The 19,328-nt window shown below is 35.2% G+C and overlaps 1 protein-coding gene across 3 annotated transcripts in view; it reads right to left on the bottom strand.

Moving 5' to 3' along the window:
* Positions 1–19,328, bottom strand: part of LRRC7 (leucine rich repeat containing 7) — a 641,808-nt gene that overhangs the window by 336,323 nt on the left and 286,157 nt on the right. For all 3 annotated transcript variants that reach the window (XM_071217384.1, XM_071217382.1, XM_071217383.1), the window contains one exon: positions 214–331. In XM_071217384.1, coding sequence (XP_071073485.1) covers positions 214–331 — 118 coding nt within the window. The remainder of the gene's footprint in view (positions 1–213; positions 332–19,328) is intronic.

Genomic DNA, 19,328 nt, shown 5'->3' on the forward strand with positions numbered 1-19,328 from the left:
ATTAGTGCAAAGGGCAATAAGGCCATTATGAGTCAAGGTGAGAGAATGGCTGAGAAGTTTTCTGTCTTTGACTTATTATGATTTCACTTTTCAACAAAATAAATTTATAGTTCTAGCAAAGTAAAGAAAAATAGTTATATCATTTTCAAAGAGAAAACTTTAAAACACATTTTAACTAAAAACTTTCAAGCTATTTGGTGATGAGAATCTTACCATTTTTGCTTATGTCCAGTTCTTTAAGATTAACTAAACTAGCAATAGTAGTTGGCAGACTTGAAAGGTCATTGTCAGGAATACTTAGTTTTCGTAGAGCTTGACAGTTGAACAATTGCTGCAATAGAAAATAACCATTAATTAGATCTCAGTTTGGTTTAATTCCATCACATATAAACTCAAATAGCAAAATTCAGTTCACATGTAAACTCAGTAACAAACTTTAATTTACCATCCTTATAAACTTAACAGTAAAAGGGCAAGCTATAAAACCTTCCCTTCTCCTTACCCATATTCTTAATTTTTTTCCAGAATGTTTTTATATTCCATTGCCTCACTATTCTCTGCCACCCAGACTCCAAACTTAAGAGTCATATTCTTTTTTTCCCTCCCTTCTATTTATTTACTTCATCCCATCAAAGAATTGTTTAGATGACGGGCAAGAATTGAAATATATTCTGAGTATACATTTCCTTTGTGTTCCTCCATACTGCTTAATAAAAATCTAGTAAATGAAATATTTAATTTCTGATATTTGGTGAAAATAATCACTAATAATTGACTTATTCCTGCCATCAGTCCAAAGTAGTATATGGAAAAGAGCCAAAATTAATGCATTGGTGTTCAAATCTAATGTTCTTAAAAATCACTTGTAGACGGAGATTCTTTTTAAAATGTGGATTAATGGACTCTGCCCAAAGAGGCACTGTTATAGTAGGTCTGGAATGGGGGTAAAGAATTTGCATTTTTAATAAGCAGTCCAATGAGCCAGTAATTCTAGTACCATATTTTGAGAAACATTAAATTAGATTTTTAGCTCTGTCCATCTCATCTTGACTATTGTAAGACATGAACAGCTGGGACAGAATTTTTGATTCATTTATGGAAGAATTATCTTAATGAGATCTTTTCTTTTTGACATTTCTAATTCTGTTTTGCTGTTTTTCCACAGATGAAGTCTTGGGTATTCCATGACTATGCATTTGGCCCACAGTACATTTAACTACCACTTGTTCTTACATGAAATTCATTATTTATAGGCAAAAGCAATGTAATACATGGTTGTTATTTTTTTTTTCACTGATTAGCTTTTTCAAGAAATAGATTTTGCTGATTATTACCAAAGATGAAATATGTAGTTTCTTGCTTTTGGTTAGTCATTTTGTCTCCTTACAAAGATTATTCACAACACTTCATATAGTGTTAGAATTAATTTTCAATGTGCCACACAGAAATGCTGCAACTTCTTTTTATAAAACCTCAAAAAGAGAACTTGATGGATTGTTCTCACCAACTACTAATTTTCCCTTTAAAGGAACAGGAAAACAGATGTCTACATTCTGGGTAAAAGTTGTTAGATTTTTTTTTTTCCAGTTCCTTTCATTCTGTTAGGACTATTACATCTACATGCAATATAGTTAAAGATTTATAGACTGAAAACATCAATCGTTTCATAACTGACTTTGCAAAGATTACTAACTACTCTTTAGTCTGGTTAATACAACCATTTGAAGCAATACTCAGGCTAATAATTTTCAAGATAGTTTTTTAAATTTAAGTCTGATCAACTGAACTAAATTCTCAATTGTTCTCAGAATTAATAGAGCTCCCTGTATTCTTCAATTTCAAATGAAGCCACATTAGAAAGAAAAAATATGGACACTCCTGGAGTTATACTAATGTGGGTTCAATCCCAGTGCCTCTATTTACAAAGCTGTGTGATTTTGTGCGAGTTACTTAACATTTCTGTACGCTATCTGTTTCCTTGCCTGTGTTATGGGAGCAATAACATTACCTAACTTCAAGGATTGTTGATAAGATTAAATAATTAAATTTGCCAATTATAAGTACAATACTTTTTCACATATTGACATCTCCAATATTTGGTTGGATTTTATAATCAGGAGTAAGTTATGATTCATAATGAGTATATATTTTTTTATCGTGGTACTAAAATAATGGTACATCTTATACTCAGTGACTTTGGATTTGATGAAATGAATTAGCTCACGTAAAACTGGGTTTGGCACATGGTAAGTGTTTGATATAGCTGTTAACCATTACTGATATTTATATACACAGATACAAAGGCATATCCATGTAAAAATCTATGCTTTTCTTTCTTCTTCCTAGATGATAAAGTGTCTTTGAAGGCAGGAGTCATACCTGAATCACGCTGGTTTCAAACTTTTTCACCTTTCTATAAACCGAAGAGACTAGGACCATTCTAACACATAGTATTTGCTGGATAAATATTTTGGAAAATACATACAAATAATTAAGAGAAAATGAGGACAATGCTAGTTCCAGCCATGAATGGTACTTCACTACATTGAAAACTTCAGATAGGTAAACAGTTTCTGTGGAACATAAATTTCATAAACAAAACAATGGACTCCTGAATGTGATATGATGTCAATAAATTGGCAAAGAAATTAGGAAGGCATTTTAATGATTCTTTCAAGATTCAAGCTTTGAATGAAAATGAAGTGAAGAACGACTATAAAACAGCTATAATTCTTCAAGGCAGTAGAAAATGGCAAATATAATTAATACCAAATTAGAGTTAGGCTGTTAATGATCATGGTTATTCTGCCTTTCATTTTCTAATATTTCACATTTCAAAAATAATAAAATTATTTCGAGGTTTAAAATATTTGTGTGCTCAAGTGTAATTTAGCTGTGACAGAAATTGGTTTAAGGAGATTATCCAATTTAATACCTATTCCAGAAAAGTAAAGATAGAGAACTGAAGCACAAATGGTTTAATGTTTTCAATAAGAGCTAACACATGAGAAGAAGGCCCAAAAGTTAAAAATAAAAATATATTTATGGAGAAAAATACACATTCTAATAGGTATTATTTTATTCATTCATCCATGGAAAACCATTTCTTAATACCCACTATAAACCAGACTTGATTTTATGTGCAGGGGACATAAAGTAAATAAGACAAATACCAAATGACCTTGAGTACTTGCATTTTAATGTTTAGACAAATTGAAATTAGCATGAAAAAACTATCCTGGGATAAACATCAGATGTGATGGAAACACAGTTAGCTCTCTGCAGATCTTGTTTGTGATGGGTAGAGTTGACTCATGAAAATATCCTAGATGGGGTGATGGAAAATGGATCACCCAAGGGCCAGCACGAATTAGCCAGATGAAGGCTAAGGAAGAGCATAGTGTTGCATCATTCTTGTAGTTAGTTTCTAATGGCACACCCAATTCAAAGAATGCATAACTCAAAGAAAGTATAAGTTTCAGATATTTGCTTAATAGAAAGCAAAAGGAAGGAAGCAACAAGAGAAGAAAGGAAAAGAAGGAAGGAAAGAGGGGAGGAAAGAAGGGAAGAAGAAAGAGAAGGAGCGAAGAAAGAAAAAGAACAAAGGAAAGAAAAAAGGAAAGTAAAGGAAGAAATAAAGTGACAGAATAAAAAAGAAAATTTCATTCTTGGAATTACCAACCACAAAATTAACTGTCCTTGATTTGGGGCCTAGAATTCACATCTATGAAGCATTCACAATCCAATCCAGAATTGCAAATGACCCTGAGTTAGTATGTTAGTATTGCCCCCAACAGCCTGACAGAAGCAAATACAATCTGGTAGAACCAAACTGATATCTCTGAAGGAATCTATTATAAGTCTCGATGTATTCTCACAGATAAAGTTCCAGTGAATATAGGGTTATTTAAAAAAACAACACTAAACGTGTGATGAAATAATCTATCATGAGTGAGATTTTGTAGAAAAACAAAGAATCATACCTACAAAGGATACAGATGTTAGAGTTATAAAACACAAAATATAAAACAAGTATGTTTAATACATTTAAATAAATAAAAGTGGGATTTGAAAGCATGATGATAAAATAGCATATTTATTATCAAAGAGAATTTAATAAATCAGCAGATTATTCCAGAAAGTTTCTTGAGAAAAATAGGGTGAGGTGGCCAAGAATTCTGGAACTGTTGAAAGACACCAGATTAAAAAAACTGTCTAAAAAAGGTAAATAAAAAGGAATCTGCACCTACATTTACCATATGAAACCAAAGAATACCAAAGAGTATATTAGATCTTAAAGTTAGAGAGAGATTACCTACAAAAGCCTGGGAATTAGAAAGACAAAGGCCTTAACAACAATAACAACTGAAAGAGTGGTTGGTTAGATATTAGCTCTAAAGTACTGAGAATAAATAATCTAATATTTGCAGCTGTCTTTTAAAAAAATAGGGCAAAGTAGCAATACATTAAGACAAAGAAAAGCTGAGTTTACCACCAAGACACTTTTACTAACTCCCTCTCTCTATATGTATATACATAAAGTTGTGCATTTACAGAACAATCAGGCATAAAATATATATACCATCTTATTACTGACACCTTGCATTCATGTGGTACATTTATTACAATGGATAAAAGCATCCTTTTTAAATCATACTATTAATAATTGTCCATGGCTTAACTTAGGATTCACTGTGTGGTGACGTTTCAAGAGTTCCAAGATACTAAAAATTTTTTTTTAAATCCCAGTAATATATTTTTATATATAAAACCTAAAATTTATCCTTTTACCACATTCAAATATATGCTGTTAACTGCATTAAAAATGTTATGTTACCATCACCACTATCCATTACTAAAACTTTTCCATTGTGAAACATAGAAACTGTGTATCTTTTACCTCTCTATTCCTTACCTTCACCCCATCCCTGATGCCATTATTCTAGATTCTGACTCTATGAGTTTGCTTGTTCTAATTATTCCATATCAATGAGATTATACCATATTTGTCCTTTTGTATCTGTTTTATTTCATTCAATATGATGTCTTCAAGGTTCACATCCATTTTCAAATGTATCAGGACTTCATTACTTGTTATGTCTGAATAATATTCCATTGTGTGTATAGACCACATTTTATTTATCCATTTATTGGTTGATGGGCATTTGGATTGCTTCTGTCTTTTGGCAATTGTGAATAATGTCATTATAACATCAGTATGCAAATATCTTTTCAAGGCCCTGATTTCCAATCTTTTGGGTATATATGAGGAGTGGAATTGCCAGGACATATGGTAATTCTATATATATATCTTTCTGAGAAAGAAACAAACTGCCTTCCAAAGAGGTGGTACCAATGTACATTCCCACCAGCAATGAATATTTCTGTTTTTCTACATCCTTTCCAGTACTTGAACACTTGCAATTTTGTTTTATTATTTTTTTAATAGCAGCTATTATAGTGGGATGAAATGGTATCTCAATGTGGTTTTGGTTTGCATTTTCCAATAGTTAATGAAATTGAGTATCTTTTCACGAGCTTTTGGCCATTTTAAGAAATTAAATTTTTTTGCCAATTTTTTATTTAGGTTGTTTGTCTTTTTGCTGTTGAGTAGATGAATTTCTTTATATATTCTGGATATTAAGCCATTATCAGGTATATCATTTTCAAATATTTTCTCCCATTATATAGGTTGTGGTTTTCTTTTCATGATGAAGTCCTCTGAGGTAAAAAAGATTTAATTTTGTTATAGTCCCATTTATCTCTTTTTGTTGTTGTTGTTATTGCTTATTCTTTTGCATGTGACATCTAAGAAACTATTGCATAACACAGGTCCTGAAGATGCTTACCTACATTTTCTTCTAGGAGTTTGAAAGTTTTGGTTATTATAATTAGTTTTATGATCCATTTTGAGTTGATTTTAAAAATATGGTGTGAGGTAGGGTCCACCTTCATTCTTTTGCAAATAGACATTCCCAGTTTTCCCAGCACCATTTGCTGAAGAGAATATTTTTTCCCGTGTCTTTTCCCCTTTTTCAAATATCAGCTGGCCATAAAAATGACAGTTGGTTTTTGAGCTTTCAGTTCAATCCCATTAGTCTGTCTGTCTTTCCTTGTGCCAGTGCCATGCAGTTTTGATTACTGTGGTTGTGCAAAAAGTTTTAGGCCCCATCGTGTGAGTCCTCCTTGTCAGATGCAAGATTGGGGAATGGGCACTGGTAGCCACTGCATGGAGAGTAAAATTCACTGGTATTTACCACAATTTACTAAACACTTTCTCCAGCTCTTCCCTGGGTACTGCACAATGCTCTACTGGACTCTAGAGTGTTGAAATAGTTGATTCATATAGTTCCTGCCTGCTATTTGTCAAAAGGGCTTTGGCTATTTAAATTTGATGACTGGCTTTTCCATTTCTAAAAACAAGGTTGGTGGAATTTTGATTGGGATTGCATTGAATTTGTAAATCACTTTGGAGAGAATGAACATCTTAACAATATTTAGTCTTCCAATCCATGAACATGGAATGTTCTTCCATTTATTTAGGTCTTCCTTGTTATCTTTTAGCAATGTTTTGTAGTTTTCTATGTAAAAGTCCTTTACACACTTGTTAGATTTACTTCTAAATATTTGATTCTTTTAGTTGTTATTGGAAATGGATTTTTTTTCTTTCTCTCTTCTTCTGACTATTCATTACTGTGTTTAGAAACATTAAGGATTTTGGGGGGTTGATCTTGTACCCTGACACATTGAGGTATTTATTTGCATTAGGACTGTTGGTGTGGATTTTTCAGGATTTTCTATATATAGAACCATGCCATCTACAAATAGAGAAAGTTTTACCTCTTCCCTTCCAATCTGGATGCCTTTTATTTCTTAATCATGCCTAATTGCTCTGGCTAGAACTTCCAGTAAATTGTTGAGTAACAATAGTGACCAGGACTTATTATCGATCTTAGAGGGAAAGCTTTTAATCTTTCACCATTGAGCATGATGTTAGCTGTGGGTTTTTCAAATAGACCTTTTATCATGTTGAGGAATGAAATTTCCTTCTATTCCTAGTTTTCTAAGTGTTTTATGAAGAAGGATGTTGGATTTTGTCAAATGCCTTTTCTACATCAATTGAGATGATATGTACATTTTTTTCCCCTGTCATTCTTTTAATGTGGTATATTGCATTAATTGATTTTCTTGTACCAAACCACCCTTGTATACCTGAGAAAAGTCTTACTTGACCAAGGTATATAATTATTTTAGTATGCAGTTGGATTCAGTTTGCTGGTGTTTCACTGAGGATTTTTGCATCTATATTCATGAGAGAGATTTGTCTGTATTTTATTTTTTCCTTGTGGTATCTTTATCTGACTTGGCCTCAAGAATGCATTCACTCCTTTTCAATTTTTTGGAAGAGTCTGAGTAGGAGTGGTGTTACTTCTTCTTGGAATGTTTAATAAAATTCCCCTACAAGGCCACGAGGTCCTGGGCTTTTCTTTGCCGTAAAATTTGTGATTATTGATTCAATCACATTACTAGTTATTGGTTTTTTGAGATCTTCTATTTCTTCTTGAGAAAGGGTTGGCAGTTTACGCATTTCTAGAAATTTATCTATTTCATCAATGCTTTCTTATATTTCCTCTTATAATCATTTTTATTTCACTGAGACTGGTAGCAATGTCTCCTTTTTCAATTCTAGTTTTAGTTGTTTGCGTCTTCTCTCTTTTTTTCCTTCATCAGTCTAGCTAAAGGTTTGTCAATTTCACTGACCTGTTTAAAGAACCAACTTCTAGTTTTGTTGATTTTCTCTATTTTTTTTCAAGATTTTTTATTTTTTATTTCTCTTCCCTTCCCCGCTCCACCCCGCCCTCCCCCCCAGTTGTCTGCTCTCTGTGTCCATTCGCTGTGTGTTCTTCTGTGTCCACCTGTATTCTTGTCAGCGGCACCAGGAATCTGTGTGTCTCTTTTTTTGTTGTGTCATCTTGCTGCGTCAGCTCTCCTTGTGTGCAGCACCACCCTGGGCAGCCTGCACTTTTTTCATGCTGGATGGCTCTCCTTACGGGGCACACTCCTTCTGTGTGGAGCTCCCCAATGCTGGGGACAACCCTGTGTGGCCCGGCACTCCTTGTGCACATCAGCACTGCTCGTGGGCCAGCTAATCACACAGGTCAGGAGGCGCTGGGTTTGAACCCTGGACCTCTCATGTGGTAGGTGGATGCTCTATCCATTGAGCCATATCTGCTTCCCTTCTCTATTGTTTTTTAATGTTTCATTTATCTCTGTTCTAATCTTTGTTATTTCCTTCATTCTCCTTGCTTTGGGTTTGTTCTTTTTTTGTTCTCCATGTTTTAAGGTTGGTCTGTGATTTTAGACCTTTTTAATGTAAACATTTGGAGATATAAACTTGCCTCTCAGCACTGCCTTTGCTGTATCCCATAAGTCATACCATTTTGTATTTTCATTTTCTTTCAACTCAAGATGTTTACCAATTTCCCTTTGATATCGTCTTTAACCTATTATTTCTTTAGGAGTATATTGTTCAATTTTCACGTAGTATAAAATCTGTATTTGTTCTTCTGTTATTGATTTCTAGCTTCATTCTATTGTGGTTGGTGAAGATACACTGTATGATTTCAACCTTTTTTAATATATTGAGACTTGTTTTGTGACCATACATATGGTCTATCCTGAAGAATGATCCATGTGAACTTGAGAAGAATGTGTATGCATTTGTTGTTGAGCAAAGTGTTCTATATGTGTCTGTAAGGTCTAGTTGGTTTTAGAGTATTGTTCAAGTCTCATATGCCCTTACTGATGTTCTGTATATATGTTGTACCCATTATTGAAAGTGGTGTATTAATGTATTATATTATTGTAAAAACAAAAACAAACAAATAAACAAAAACCCCAAAATGTATTATTATTGTAGAACCACCAGTTTCTCCCTTCACATCTGTTTGCTTCATAAATTTTAGGGCTCTGCATAAGATGCATACATATTTGTAATTGTTATATCTTCTTGCTGAACTGACCTCTTTATTATATATAATGACTGCCTTTTTGCCTAGTAACATTTTTTGACTTAAGGTCTATTTGACTTTATACTAGTATAGCTACCCTAGCACCTTTTTGGCTATAAGTTGCATGGAGTATTTTTCTCTTTTCACTTTCAGTCTATTATGTGTGTAAAATTTAAGGTGAGCCCTTTAACAGGAGAGTTTAATCCTTTTACATTTAAAGTATGTACTGATAATGCAGGGCTTTCTTCTGCCATTTTGCTGTTTCCTAATTATTGTTTTCCTCTTGCAGCTTTCAGAGCTCTATACTTGTCCTTTAACAGTTTGATTGGTATGTGTTGGGGCATATTTCTCTTCAGGTTTATCTTATTTGTTTTTTTCTAGATTTTGGATGTGCATATTCATGTCTTTGCCAAGTTTGGGGAGTTTTCTGTCATTATTTCTTTGAATATCCCTTTTGCCCTCTTTTATGTCTCTTCTCCTTCTGGGACTCCCATTATATGTATATTTGAATGCTTGATGGAGTTCCACAGGGTTCTTTGGCTATTTTCACTTTTTGAAGTGCTTTTTGTCTTCTGTTTTTCAGCCTGACTCATTTTAATTGTCTTGTCTTAGAATTCATTGATTCTTTCTTTTGTCAGTTTCAATTCACTGTTGAAACCCTCCTGGGAAATTTTTCATTTAAGTTACTTTGGTCTTCAACTACCATAGTTCTGTTTTGTTCCTTTTAAAAATTCCTGTCTCTTTATTGTGATTCTCATATTGTTCATTCGTTGTTCCCTGATATCTTTTTGTTCTTTTTCTATATTTTCCTTCATCTCCTTGAGCATGCTGAAGCTTACTTTTTAAAATCTTTGTACAGTATGTCCACAATCTGGTCTTTTTCATTGATATTTTTTCCATTTTTACTCTCCTGCTTTGGGTGTGCCATCATGTCCTGTTTCTTTGTCTTATAATCTTTTATTGTACACTGTTCTTTTTAATATTTTAAATGTTAGCTCTGGGATTTACAACCTGGGATGTCTGTTTCTTGAGTTTGTATGCAGTTAATGCTACAACAGAGATTTTCTTGAGGGTCAGGAGCTAATAAAACTAAGCAATCCTAAGTAAAAAACACCTTTCACAGTATTTGCAAATTGGCTTTGAGTTGGCAGGTGCTCTCCCCTTTAGAGTTCAACTTTTCTATCAAGAAGGTTAGTCAAAAGTGAATGCAAAGTGCAGGGTCCTTCCTGTCTTTTCCTGACCTGTGCCTTGTCTTGGATTTATGCTTTGTAGTGGCCTGAGGGGTTATCCCACTTATAGGAATTTGAATGTCCCATCTACTTCCCAAGAAACAGATCTTCTCCCTCTCTGGGATGTTCCTCTGCAGGTCTTAAAGTTGGAAAGCCTTTGTCTCTGCCTGACTTGATTGTTTCTTACTCTGTTTTTGCTCACTTAAGCTGCTTTTACTTAGAAGACCAATCCTTAAAAAGGGGGCTGGCCAGAGAGGAGTTTCTCAAGTCAGTCTTCTAGATAGAACAAGGTCAGGAATCTGCAAAGGGAACACAGGGCAGCTCCTGTGAGTGGATAAGGGATGGCCAGGGAGGGTACCAGGACTTCTCCCATGGATCTCCAAACTGGTACACTTTTTACTTGTCACTTGCCCAGCAAATGCAGCCTTTCACATTCCTCCATAGCTTTGAGGCAATGTACAACCTTTAGGTCTCCTCTACTGCCTTTGTCCAGGAAAAATAATTGTCCTCAGAACTGGGTCCCATTTATCTGATTTAGCTAATTAATCTTAGTCATCAGTGGTCAGATCATACTCATCTGGATCATGTTTATGGCCCATTCAGACACCAGTCACTGGGTTTGAGTACCTCACTTTCTGTCAGCTGCAAGACTGGGGGATGGGCAATGGAAGCCACTTCATGGAGAGTGAAATTCATTGGTATTTACTGCAATTTACCAAACTCTTTCCCCATTCTTCTCTGTTCTTCTGGACTCTGCAGTTTCAAAATAGTTGATTCAGGTAGTTCCAGCTTGTGTAATAACTGTTTTGGTGGGGGAATTGATTCCTGGAACTTCCTACTTTGCTAACTTCCCACAACCCTCCCTCAAAACTGTGTTAGTCTGCCAAAGGGGAGCCAATGCAAAGTACCAGAAATCTGTTGGCTTTGGGGTAAAAGCTCACAGTTACAAGGTCAAAAAGAGTCCAACTCAAGGTTGCTTTCTCACCAAAGTCAGTTGCCACATGTTGAAGCAAGATGGTCGCTGATCTCTGCCTGTTCTCTCCCTTCCCTCTAGGCTTCCAGTCCTCTCTCTTCCTCATTAGTGCTTTCTATATCAGTCCTGGCACTCTTCCCAACAGTCTTGGTAAGTTATCAAGCGAATGGCTCATCCCTGGGGCCCCAGGATCAAACACAACAAAGTTCTCTTCTTGGGTGAGTGTCTGTTTATATCAGCCCACCAAGGGAGTGGAGACTCAACCTGAGCCATGCCATACTGATGTGGCTGAATCAAAAGCCCTAAATTTATTTTAATGAGTAAACTTAAATTCTTCAATTTAATACAATCAAAGGGTATCATACCCAGAGGAAGAGATAGTTTGTAAACATAGTCCTTCTCTTTTTGGGATTCATAAATAATCTCAAAATGCCTCATGATGTTATTCATGTTGATATACATATAATGTATTCATTCACTTTCACTGCTTTATGTTTCATATAACACATACTTATACATTTTACTATTTATAAACTTTTGGGCTGCTTCTTGTTCTTTCTAATATGAACAATGTTTATATATATATATATATACACATACACACATACATATATCTGATGATGCACATGTACAAAGATTTATCTGGGTAAGCAGGCATATGTTCAAATTTGCCAAGTAATAGAAATTGTTACAAAGTGGTTGTAACAATTTAAATTCCTTACAACAAGGTTATGAATTCCTATTTTTCCTTATCATTGCCAAAATTTGATATTTTCATGCCATTTAACTTTCTAATCTGTGGTTTGAAATGTTAACACATTTCACCTAATTACTAATGAAGTTGAGCAACTTTTCTTGTGGTATTGTTTTGGAAGAGTTCTTCACATTTTCTTGGGTATGAATTCTTTGACAGTTCTCCCAACACATGACTGTTTTCCTATTCTTTTTTATAGTGTTTTTGATTAAGAAAAGTCTTGTACAGTAGTCAAATTTATTTTTATTTCATTTTTATTTTGTGCACATATTGCCCTCCCCCCTTTATTTTTGGTTTTAAAATTTGCAATGCTTTCCATTGACCCATTTGGAACAGTTTGTTTCAAATGTTCTGAGGTCAGGATCCTGTCTTTTCCACTTAGAAATAATTTGTCCTAGCACCATTTAAAAATAATCCATTATTTTTCCAATGATTTACAATAATGGTTCTGCTTTACATCTGATATTTACATAAATAGGGGTCTATCCCTAGACTTCCTGTTTCTAGTCTATTCTTCCAGGCTGGGTCACTGGGATTTGTGCTTGTGGTGGAAAAGAATGGGGGAGAAGACAAAGACAACTCATTTAGATATTGAGAGGTGGGTAGTTCTCCAGGCAGAAAGTGGGGTGGGAGGTTGTGGTGTGACTGGGAAGAGCTGGGCAGTCTAGGAAGCCACGGCAGGAAGAAAGCTCAAAGGTAAATAGGGAAAGGAAAAAAATTCCAAGCTGGTTATAGTCTAAAATGTGGGGAGAGAAATGAAAAAACAGGCTTTTAGCCAGTTGAGAAAGGCTATAAAATGCCAATCTAAAGGGTCTTGGTTTTATCCTGCCAGAGGTGTTGAGACAGTCATTTTAATCATTTTTGAGTAACCCTTAGAGAAGCTAACACCAGCAAAATGTGTATGAGAACATGTGCACACATGCATGCACACACACACACACACACACACAATTGTTCGAATCCAATTTCTGGGAAGTTGCAAATCATCTGAAGCCCATCCATGGACCTGTCGCCTAGGTTAAGAGCCTTTTTTTCTAACAAAGCAAATGTGCAAATTGATCAAATCTTCCTGCTTAAATTTTTCAGTAGTTCTCTGCTTGCTTCAGGATAAAGTCCAAATTTCTTGATGTGGTTTCTAGGCCCTTCACCACCACAGCTTCAGCTTTCTCATCTTGCCATTTCCCATTGCCCCTTTCCTTTCTTCACATCTTCCCCTTTGCTGTCTTGCATTACCACATCTCCAGCCACACTCAGTAGCTGTCAGTTTTTTGCACCCAGTATGCTGTCTTGCCTTTGCAAATGCCAGGTCTCTGCCTAAGGCTCTTTTCCACCCTAAGCTATCCCAACTCCCCTCTACCCTTTTTGCCAAACTCAGGCCTTCCATCTTTCAGGTCACAGCTTAGAGTGGTTTACATGCTCCCCCTGTGCACTTTCATAATTGAAGCAGGGTTGGCCCTGTTTTGTGATTACTAGACTACAAGCTTCTCTAGTTCCCAGAGTATATACAGGGTATAAAGTGTGCCTGGCACGCTGTACTTTCTCAGTATACACTTGTTCTCTCATAAATATGCTTATGCAGGGGAGTGACATAATAACATGAGAGCTGCCATTTCTTGAGTCTCTATTGTGTACAAGTCACTAAAGTCGACTTTTAAATATATTATCTCTACTTCTTACAACCTTTCACAGTAGCTATTATTATCCCTATATTACAGATAAGAAAACTCAGCAAGTTAACTTTTACAAGGTCACATAGATAGAAATTCTGGTCAACGCCAATTTCCAAACCCAGTTTTGTCTGGGTACAGAGCTGTTTCCTCTGCAGCTCACTGCCTCCTCAGCAATCTGTGCTTTGGAAAGATAATACGGATAACTGATAAGTGTGGCAATTGCCTGGGAGGAAGAGTGAATGAGGCAAGGGAGCCAGTGAGCCCATCACCATCATCCCAGGGGGATTAGGGAAGGAGATGCAGATCCAAAGTATCTATTGAGAGTGAGGATCTAAATTAGACTAAATGAGAATATACATAGCATTTTGATAACCCTAAAGTGCTATATAAATGCAAATTATTATAATTTGGATGAAAATTTTATCATTACCTTTATATTCATACATGGAAAATTAAGAACACTATAAAAATGTCCTGAATGTGAATGATTGTATCTAAAAATGCACTTCCTTAGAATAAAACAAGATAACTGCCTGCTTATTTTTCCATCATAAATTAAAAGGCATTGTTTGTGAATTGTAGAAAGACAAACCCTTTCCTGAAAAGTTTCATATAAAATCATAAATATTCAGTGAGAATCTTATTGATGGCATGTGTTGGCATGAGTAAATTTAACAAGGTAGAAAGGCTGATTGCCTAATGAGATGGCACTGTTGAATGGCCTGTTTCTTAGAAGTTTTTCTCTTGCACGTCTTTAGTAGTGTTGAGGCTACAGAACTTCTAAGTTCCTTTGAAAGCTGTTTCTAAGAAATAATTATTTCACGCACATTGTAATAAAATGTTTTAAGAGTCTTTAGTTTAATATGTGCTAATAATTACTTTTAATTATAAAAGAGTCAAATTTTGAATAAGCAAAAAAAAAAAAAAAAGGTTTTATGTATGTACTTAAACTGCAAGTCTCTAATTATGATAATTCCCTTCCCTTCCCTTCAAGTTTTATAAGCAGGAAGTGACTTACTAAGATTTTTTGTTTTCAGGAAACTGGTAATTATGACCAAAAGCAGGCAAGTGACAGATTACAAAAAACACTCAGATGAAAAATAATGAGTCTTATTTAATATATGGGGTGAGGTACGACATACATTTAAGAGGAGGAATCATTAAGACTTAGTTCCACTAGTACAAGGACAGTCAAAGAAGGGAAGATTTTATGGTCAAACCAGACTTTGTGACTGATGTGGGATGGTATTTGTGGCATCAGATAAAATTGGAACTTATAGGAAAAGGGAAAAATTATAATTTTTTCTAGTGCATTTTAGCAATACAGACTGCACTGCAAGGAAGAGCTCTTCTCTTCCCTGTGGAAAGATGACAACTACAATAAATAGCCAGGCATTTTATCATAAAAAAACAGCAAATATCCCTATTGTTGTTTTTAAAATACAGATCCTTTCAGCAACAACTTGTACAAGGCATTGTTGAATCATTTTTCCCTTAGGAACAACAGGCTTATTTTAGCATTTGTCATTGTCTTAGAAGGAAAGGAATCTATCTGTTTTATAGGAATAGCAGCTGTCAATTTGAATATACAAGGTACATTGTTATGCCTATTGTATTTGATAAAAGCTGGCCTCTTAAAAATGCAAAATGAAAATATTCTTTAACTGACACATCAATGATTATTTCACTTGATGATAGCAGCTGGTAACACTCAAAACATAGGAAAGAAGGGGAAGCTAATATAACTGCAGTTTAAATGGTCTTTAATTTTGACCTAGATTCATTGTTTCTAGGCAATAGGGGAAAATTCCTCATATCTCTATTATACTCAAAACAAATGATGTGTGTTTGTATGAGTATATTGTACTTGTTTCCTTTTGTTGCTCTTTTATTAACTACTGGTTGGTAAAAATTTTGCATAGTTGACATTTATGAATATATTGGTTTTGTTTGTAGCGTATATTCAATGTGGTATGTAAACAACTGGGATGAATGGCTTTAATCTACACTTTTGTACTAGCATAAACTGGTAGATTTTTGCCTGTCTCATCCCTAATCAGTTGTGAAGTTCCTTCTCCACAATCTTTTTCCTAATGGAAAGATTATAATCTCTAGAATCAGACAGACCTGAATTTGAATTCTAGCTGCACATGTGCTATTGAGCAAGTTACATAAATTTTCTCTAATGTTTAGTTATATAATTTAAAAAGTTCAGTAAGATTGTTTCCTACTCTTACCTTCAGCAGTGCACTTCTGCCAGGCAGACTTCCTTGAATTCCTAGCAAAGCAGAATTAGCTGTCTCTTTTCCATGTACTTATTTCTATAATCCACTATTTTTTCATCTAATTCTTTGTATATATTGCTATAATCCACTTCACAATATCCTATTATAAATACTTATGCAAAAAATATTTAATGAAAGTCACTTTGGACAAAACACTCTGTTAATTCCTTTTGAAACAAAGATGAATTAGACATAGCTCCATAGTCTAGTAGGGGGCCGGGGCAGAAATATAACAGTGTCTTTTTTCACTGTTTCCTTGGAATAGAGTAGGCACTCAAAAATACTTATTTAATAAAACATAATAATAGGTTTGGTAAGTGCAATTATAGAATTGTGTACATGGTAATATGGAGGCATGGAGGAGAGTTAGATAACTGTGCCACTGAGTGTTAAATAAAGGCTATAAGAAGACATGACAGCCAAGATGAATTTTAAGGTAGCATACCAGGCAAAGGAAACAGCATGAGCCTAGAGGCAAGAATGAGTTTTGTGTTTCAGGAGAAGTAGGCCAGTCAAGATAAGCCTCTTCTCAACATTGCATGTTAAGTAATGAAGGAGAGAGAAAGATCTTACCTTAGGTTGTGGTCTGGTTATATTTACTGTGGCTAGATCACTGCTGACTAGATCACCATTGGCTATGTGAAGAACTGGGGTGGGGAGGGGGCTGGTTTAAGGGATATCAATTAGCAGACTGTTCCAATATTCCCATCAAAAGATGATGGAGAGATGAGGTGAGAATTCAGAAACATTTACGAGGCAAAACTGACATGACTTGGTCTTAGATTTGAAATATCAGGTGAGCAGACAGGAGAGTAAAGGATGAGGCCCAGGGCCATACTCAGGGCCCTGGTGTGGGGACTGAATACTTGGTCACCAACTGAGACAGAGAGTAATAGAGGATGGTAGACATGTTTCAAGGGGAGAATTAGACTTGTTGAGTGACTATGCAAGTAAATCCAGAAAGCATGCACAAGTCTGAAGATTGAGGGATAGGGTTGAGGTAGCATAATAGATCTGTGGACCTTCAGAGTAATAGCTGAGAACCTAAGAATGGAGGAATGCAATAACCCAGGAAGAATGGGAAGATCAAGAAACTCCCCTTCTTCCTCTAAAGTTGTTCTTGTGAAAGTCATTAATGAAACTTTATTGCTTAGTCTAAGAGATTATTCAGTTGTTGCCTTACTTGGCCTTGCTATTCCATTTAGCAAGGTCATTACCCACTCCTTAGATTTCTCCAATCTCTATTCCCATGATTTCCTTCTTCTAAATAGTGACTTTCTCTTTCTGTCTATTAGCATCCCCAGCCCTGCCTCTGTTGGCCTAGGCCATGTTCTATTTCTTTCCAGATTTAGGATTTCTCTGCAGGCCTGGTGGCAATGCTTCACTAGCAATGACAGAAACTGCCATCTTTAATGTTACTTGATAAGTTAATGTGGTGACCCGACATTACAAGTAGTCCACTATGAATTATTTAGACAAGAAAGAGAGACTTTATTCTTATTAAAGGCCACTGACATGCAGAAAGGAATCAGTTGAAGGCCACAGGAGCTAAATTCAACGTAATTAACTTTTATTGACACTTCAGATAAAAAGGAACAAAACCTTTTTATTCATCCACTTAAAACAGAAAAGTTAACTCTCTAGCCAATAAATACCAAAAATACACACATACATACACATGAACAAAATGAATGATCAACAGCAAGGTTACATCTTTGACAAGGAAGGTGGAAGCAGTAGAAATGTTCTTAGGAGAGAGAGAATATTGCGATTTCCTCCAATCTCTGACTGGTCAAGACAATTCTGGTAGTGCTCTTTTGGGTTCATTATGGAAACAACAGCAGCATATCTGCACAAACAGGATAAATATCTCTAATATTTTATTAAAAACTAATTTCCAGATAAATTTTGGAGAATAGGTATCTGTGAAAGATTTTCTCTCTTTTTATCTCACTATTAATGAGAAAAGAAGGCAACCTCCTATGGTGGACTGAATTATTTGCCCCAGTTTGGACGTATGATTGGACTTGGTTCACATTCTGGTGGGTATGAAGCCAATGTAAATAAAATCTCTTTAAGGTGTTACTTCTGTTAAGGTGTGGCCCAAATGAATCAGGTTAGGTTTTAATCCGGATTACTAGAGTCCTTTATAGGCAGAGTGAATGTTAGATGGAGAGAGAAGCCAGGAGAGACCATCATGTGCATTTCCATGTGATAAAAAAGCCGAGTACCAAGGATCACCAGTAGCCAGCCCCAGAACACCACCATTTTCTGGGAGAAAGCATCAATTTGCTGATGCCTTGGTTTTGGACTTCTACCTCAAAACTGTGAACCAATAAATTCCTGTGGGTTAAGCCAACACATTGTATGGTATGTGTTTTAGCAGTTGAGATACTAAAACATCTCCTTTTAGAAAGTTGGACTACCATTCTCTTTTTATAGAAGACGGTCTACTTTTTTTTTTTTTTTTTGGAATTGCATTATGGAATTGCAGCTAATGACAAATAGTGTCATTTGTTGAAAGTTTGTTTTCCTAGGCCCCATACTCACAGTTGACATATATTGCCATTTAATCCATAAAATGAAGAAGAATTACTATAAGGTCAGTAGATGCAAAACTAAAATATAGGTAAAATAATTCTGCAGGAGAGGTATTATCATCACTATTTTATATGGGGAGAAACAAGGTTGAGAAACTTCCCCAAAGTGGGATTCAAACATAAGTATGTCTGACTAGAAAGCTTTAGCACTTTCCACTACACTAGATATTTAATTCACTTCTAATTCCTCATCATTTCTGCAACTAGAGGCTCTCTTAGACGTTTGAAGCTGACCTTATTGCTAGCAGGCAATAAGTGTGAGCTTATATTATATGCTTCCCTTTTTCCCCACTGTTTCTCAACACCTGAGAAACTGTTCATTCTCTCTGAAGACTGACTAGCCCAGGGCCTCTTAATTTTTACACTAAAGTATCTCTAACAACAGAATAGAATGAATTTGATTTTTTATATCATTGCAATTCAGATGAATTTTGCATTTGATCCCATAACATATTCATGTTTATCTCTTAGAACTTTTAAAATTAATTGTCATTCTAGAAAGATGTACAACCTGTATGCTAGAGTATGTCCAAACTCATGGTCTCATAGAGTTCTACTAATCTTTAGAAGCAAATGTTCATGGAAATGATAAGTCTTGCATATGACTAGAAGCCAGTTTTGTGGAAGGTCAACCTCATAATCACTCTGAAGTAATCCCATGTTGTTATAACAAGTTGAGAAGGGTCTCACATCTTAGGAATCCCTAGTCAAGAATCGGATCTTGAAATTTTTCTGCAAAAGGGAGGACATTCCACTAAGGCAGCAATTTAGATTAACTTCTAGAATGAAACCAAGCTTTAGGGAAT

This window comes from Dasypus novemcinctus, chromosome 9 (genome assembly GCF_030445035.2).
Source record: "Dasypus novemcinctus isolate mDasNov1 chromosome 9, mDasNov1.1.hap2, whole genome shotgun sequence".
Classification (NCBI taxonomy): domain Eukaryota; kingdom Metazoa; phylum Chordata; class Mammalia; order Cingulata; family Dasypodidae; genus Dasypus; species Dasypus novemcinctus.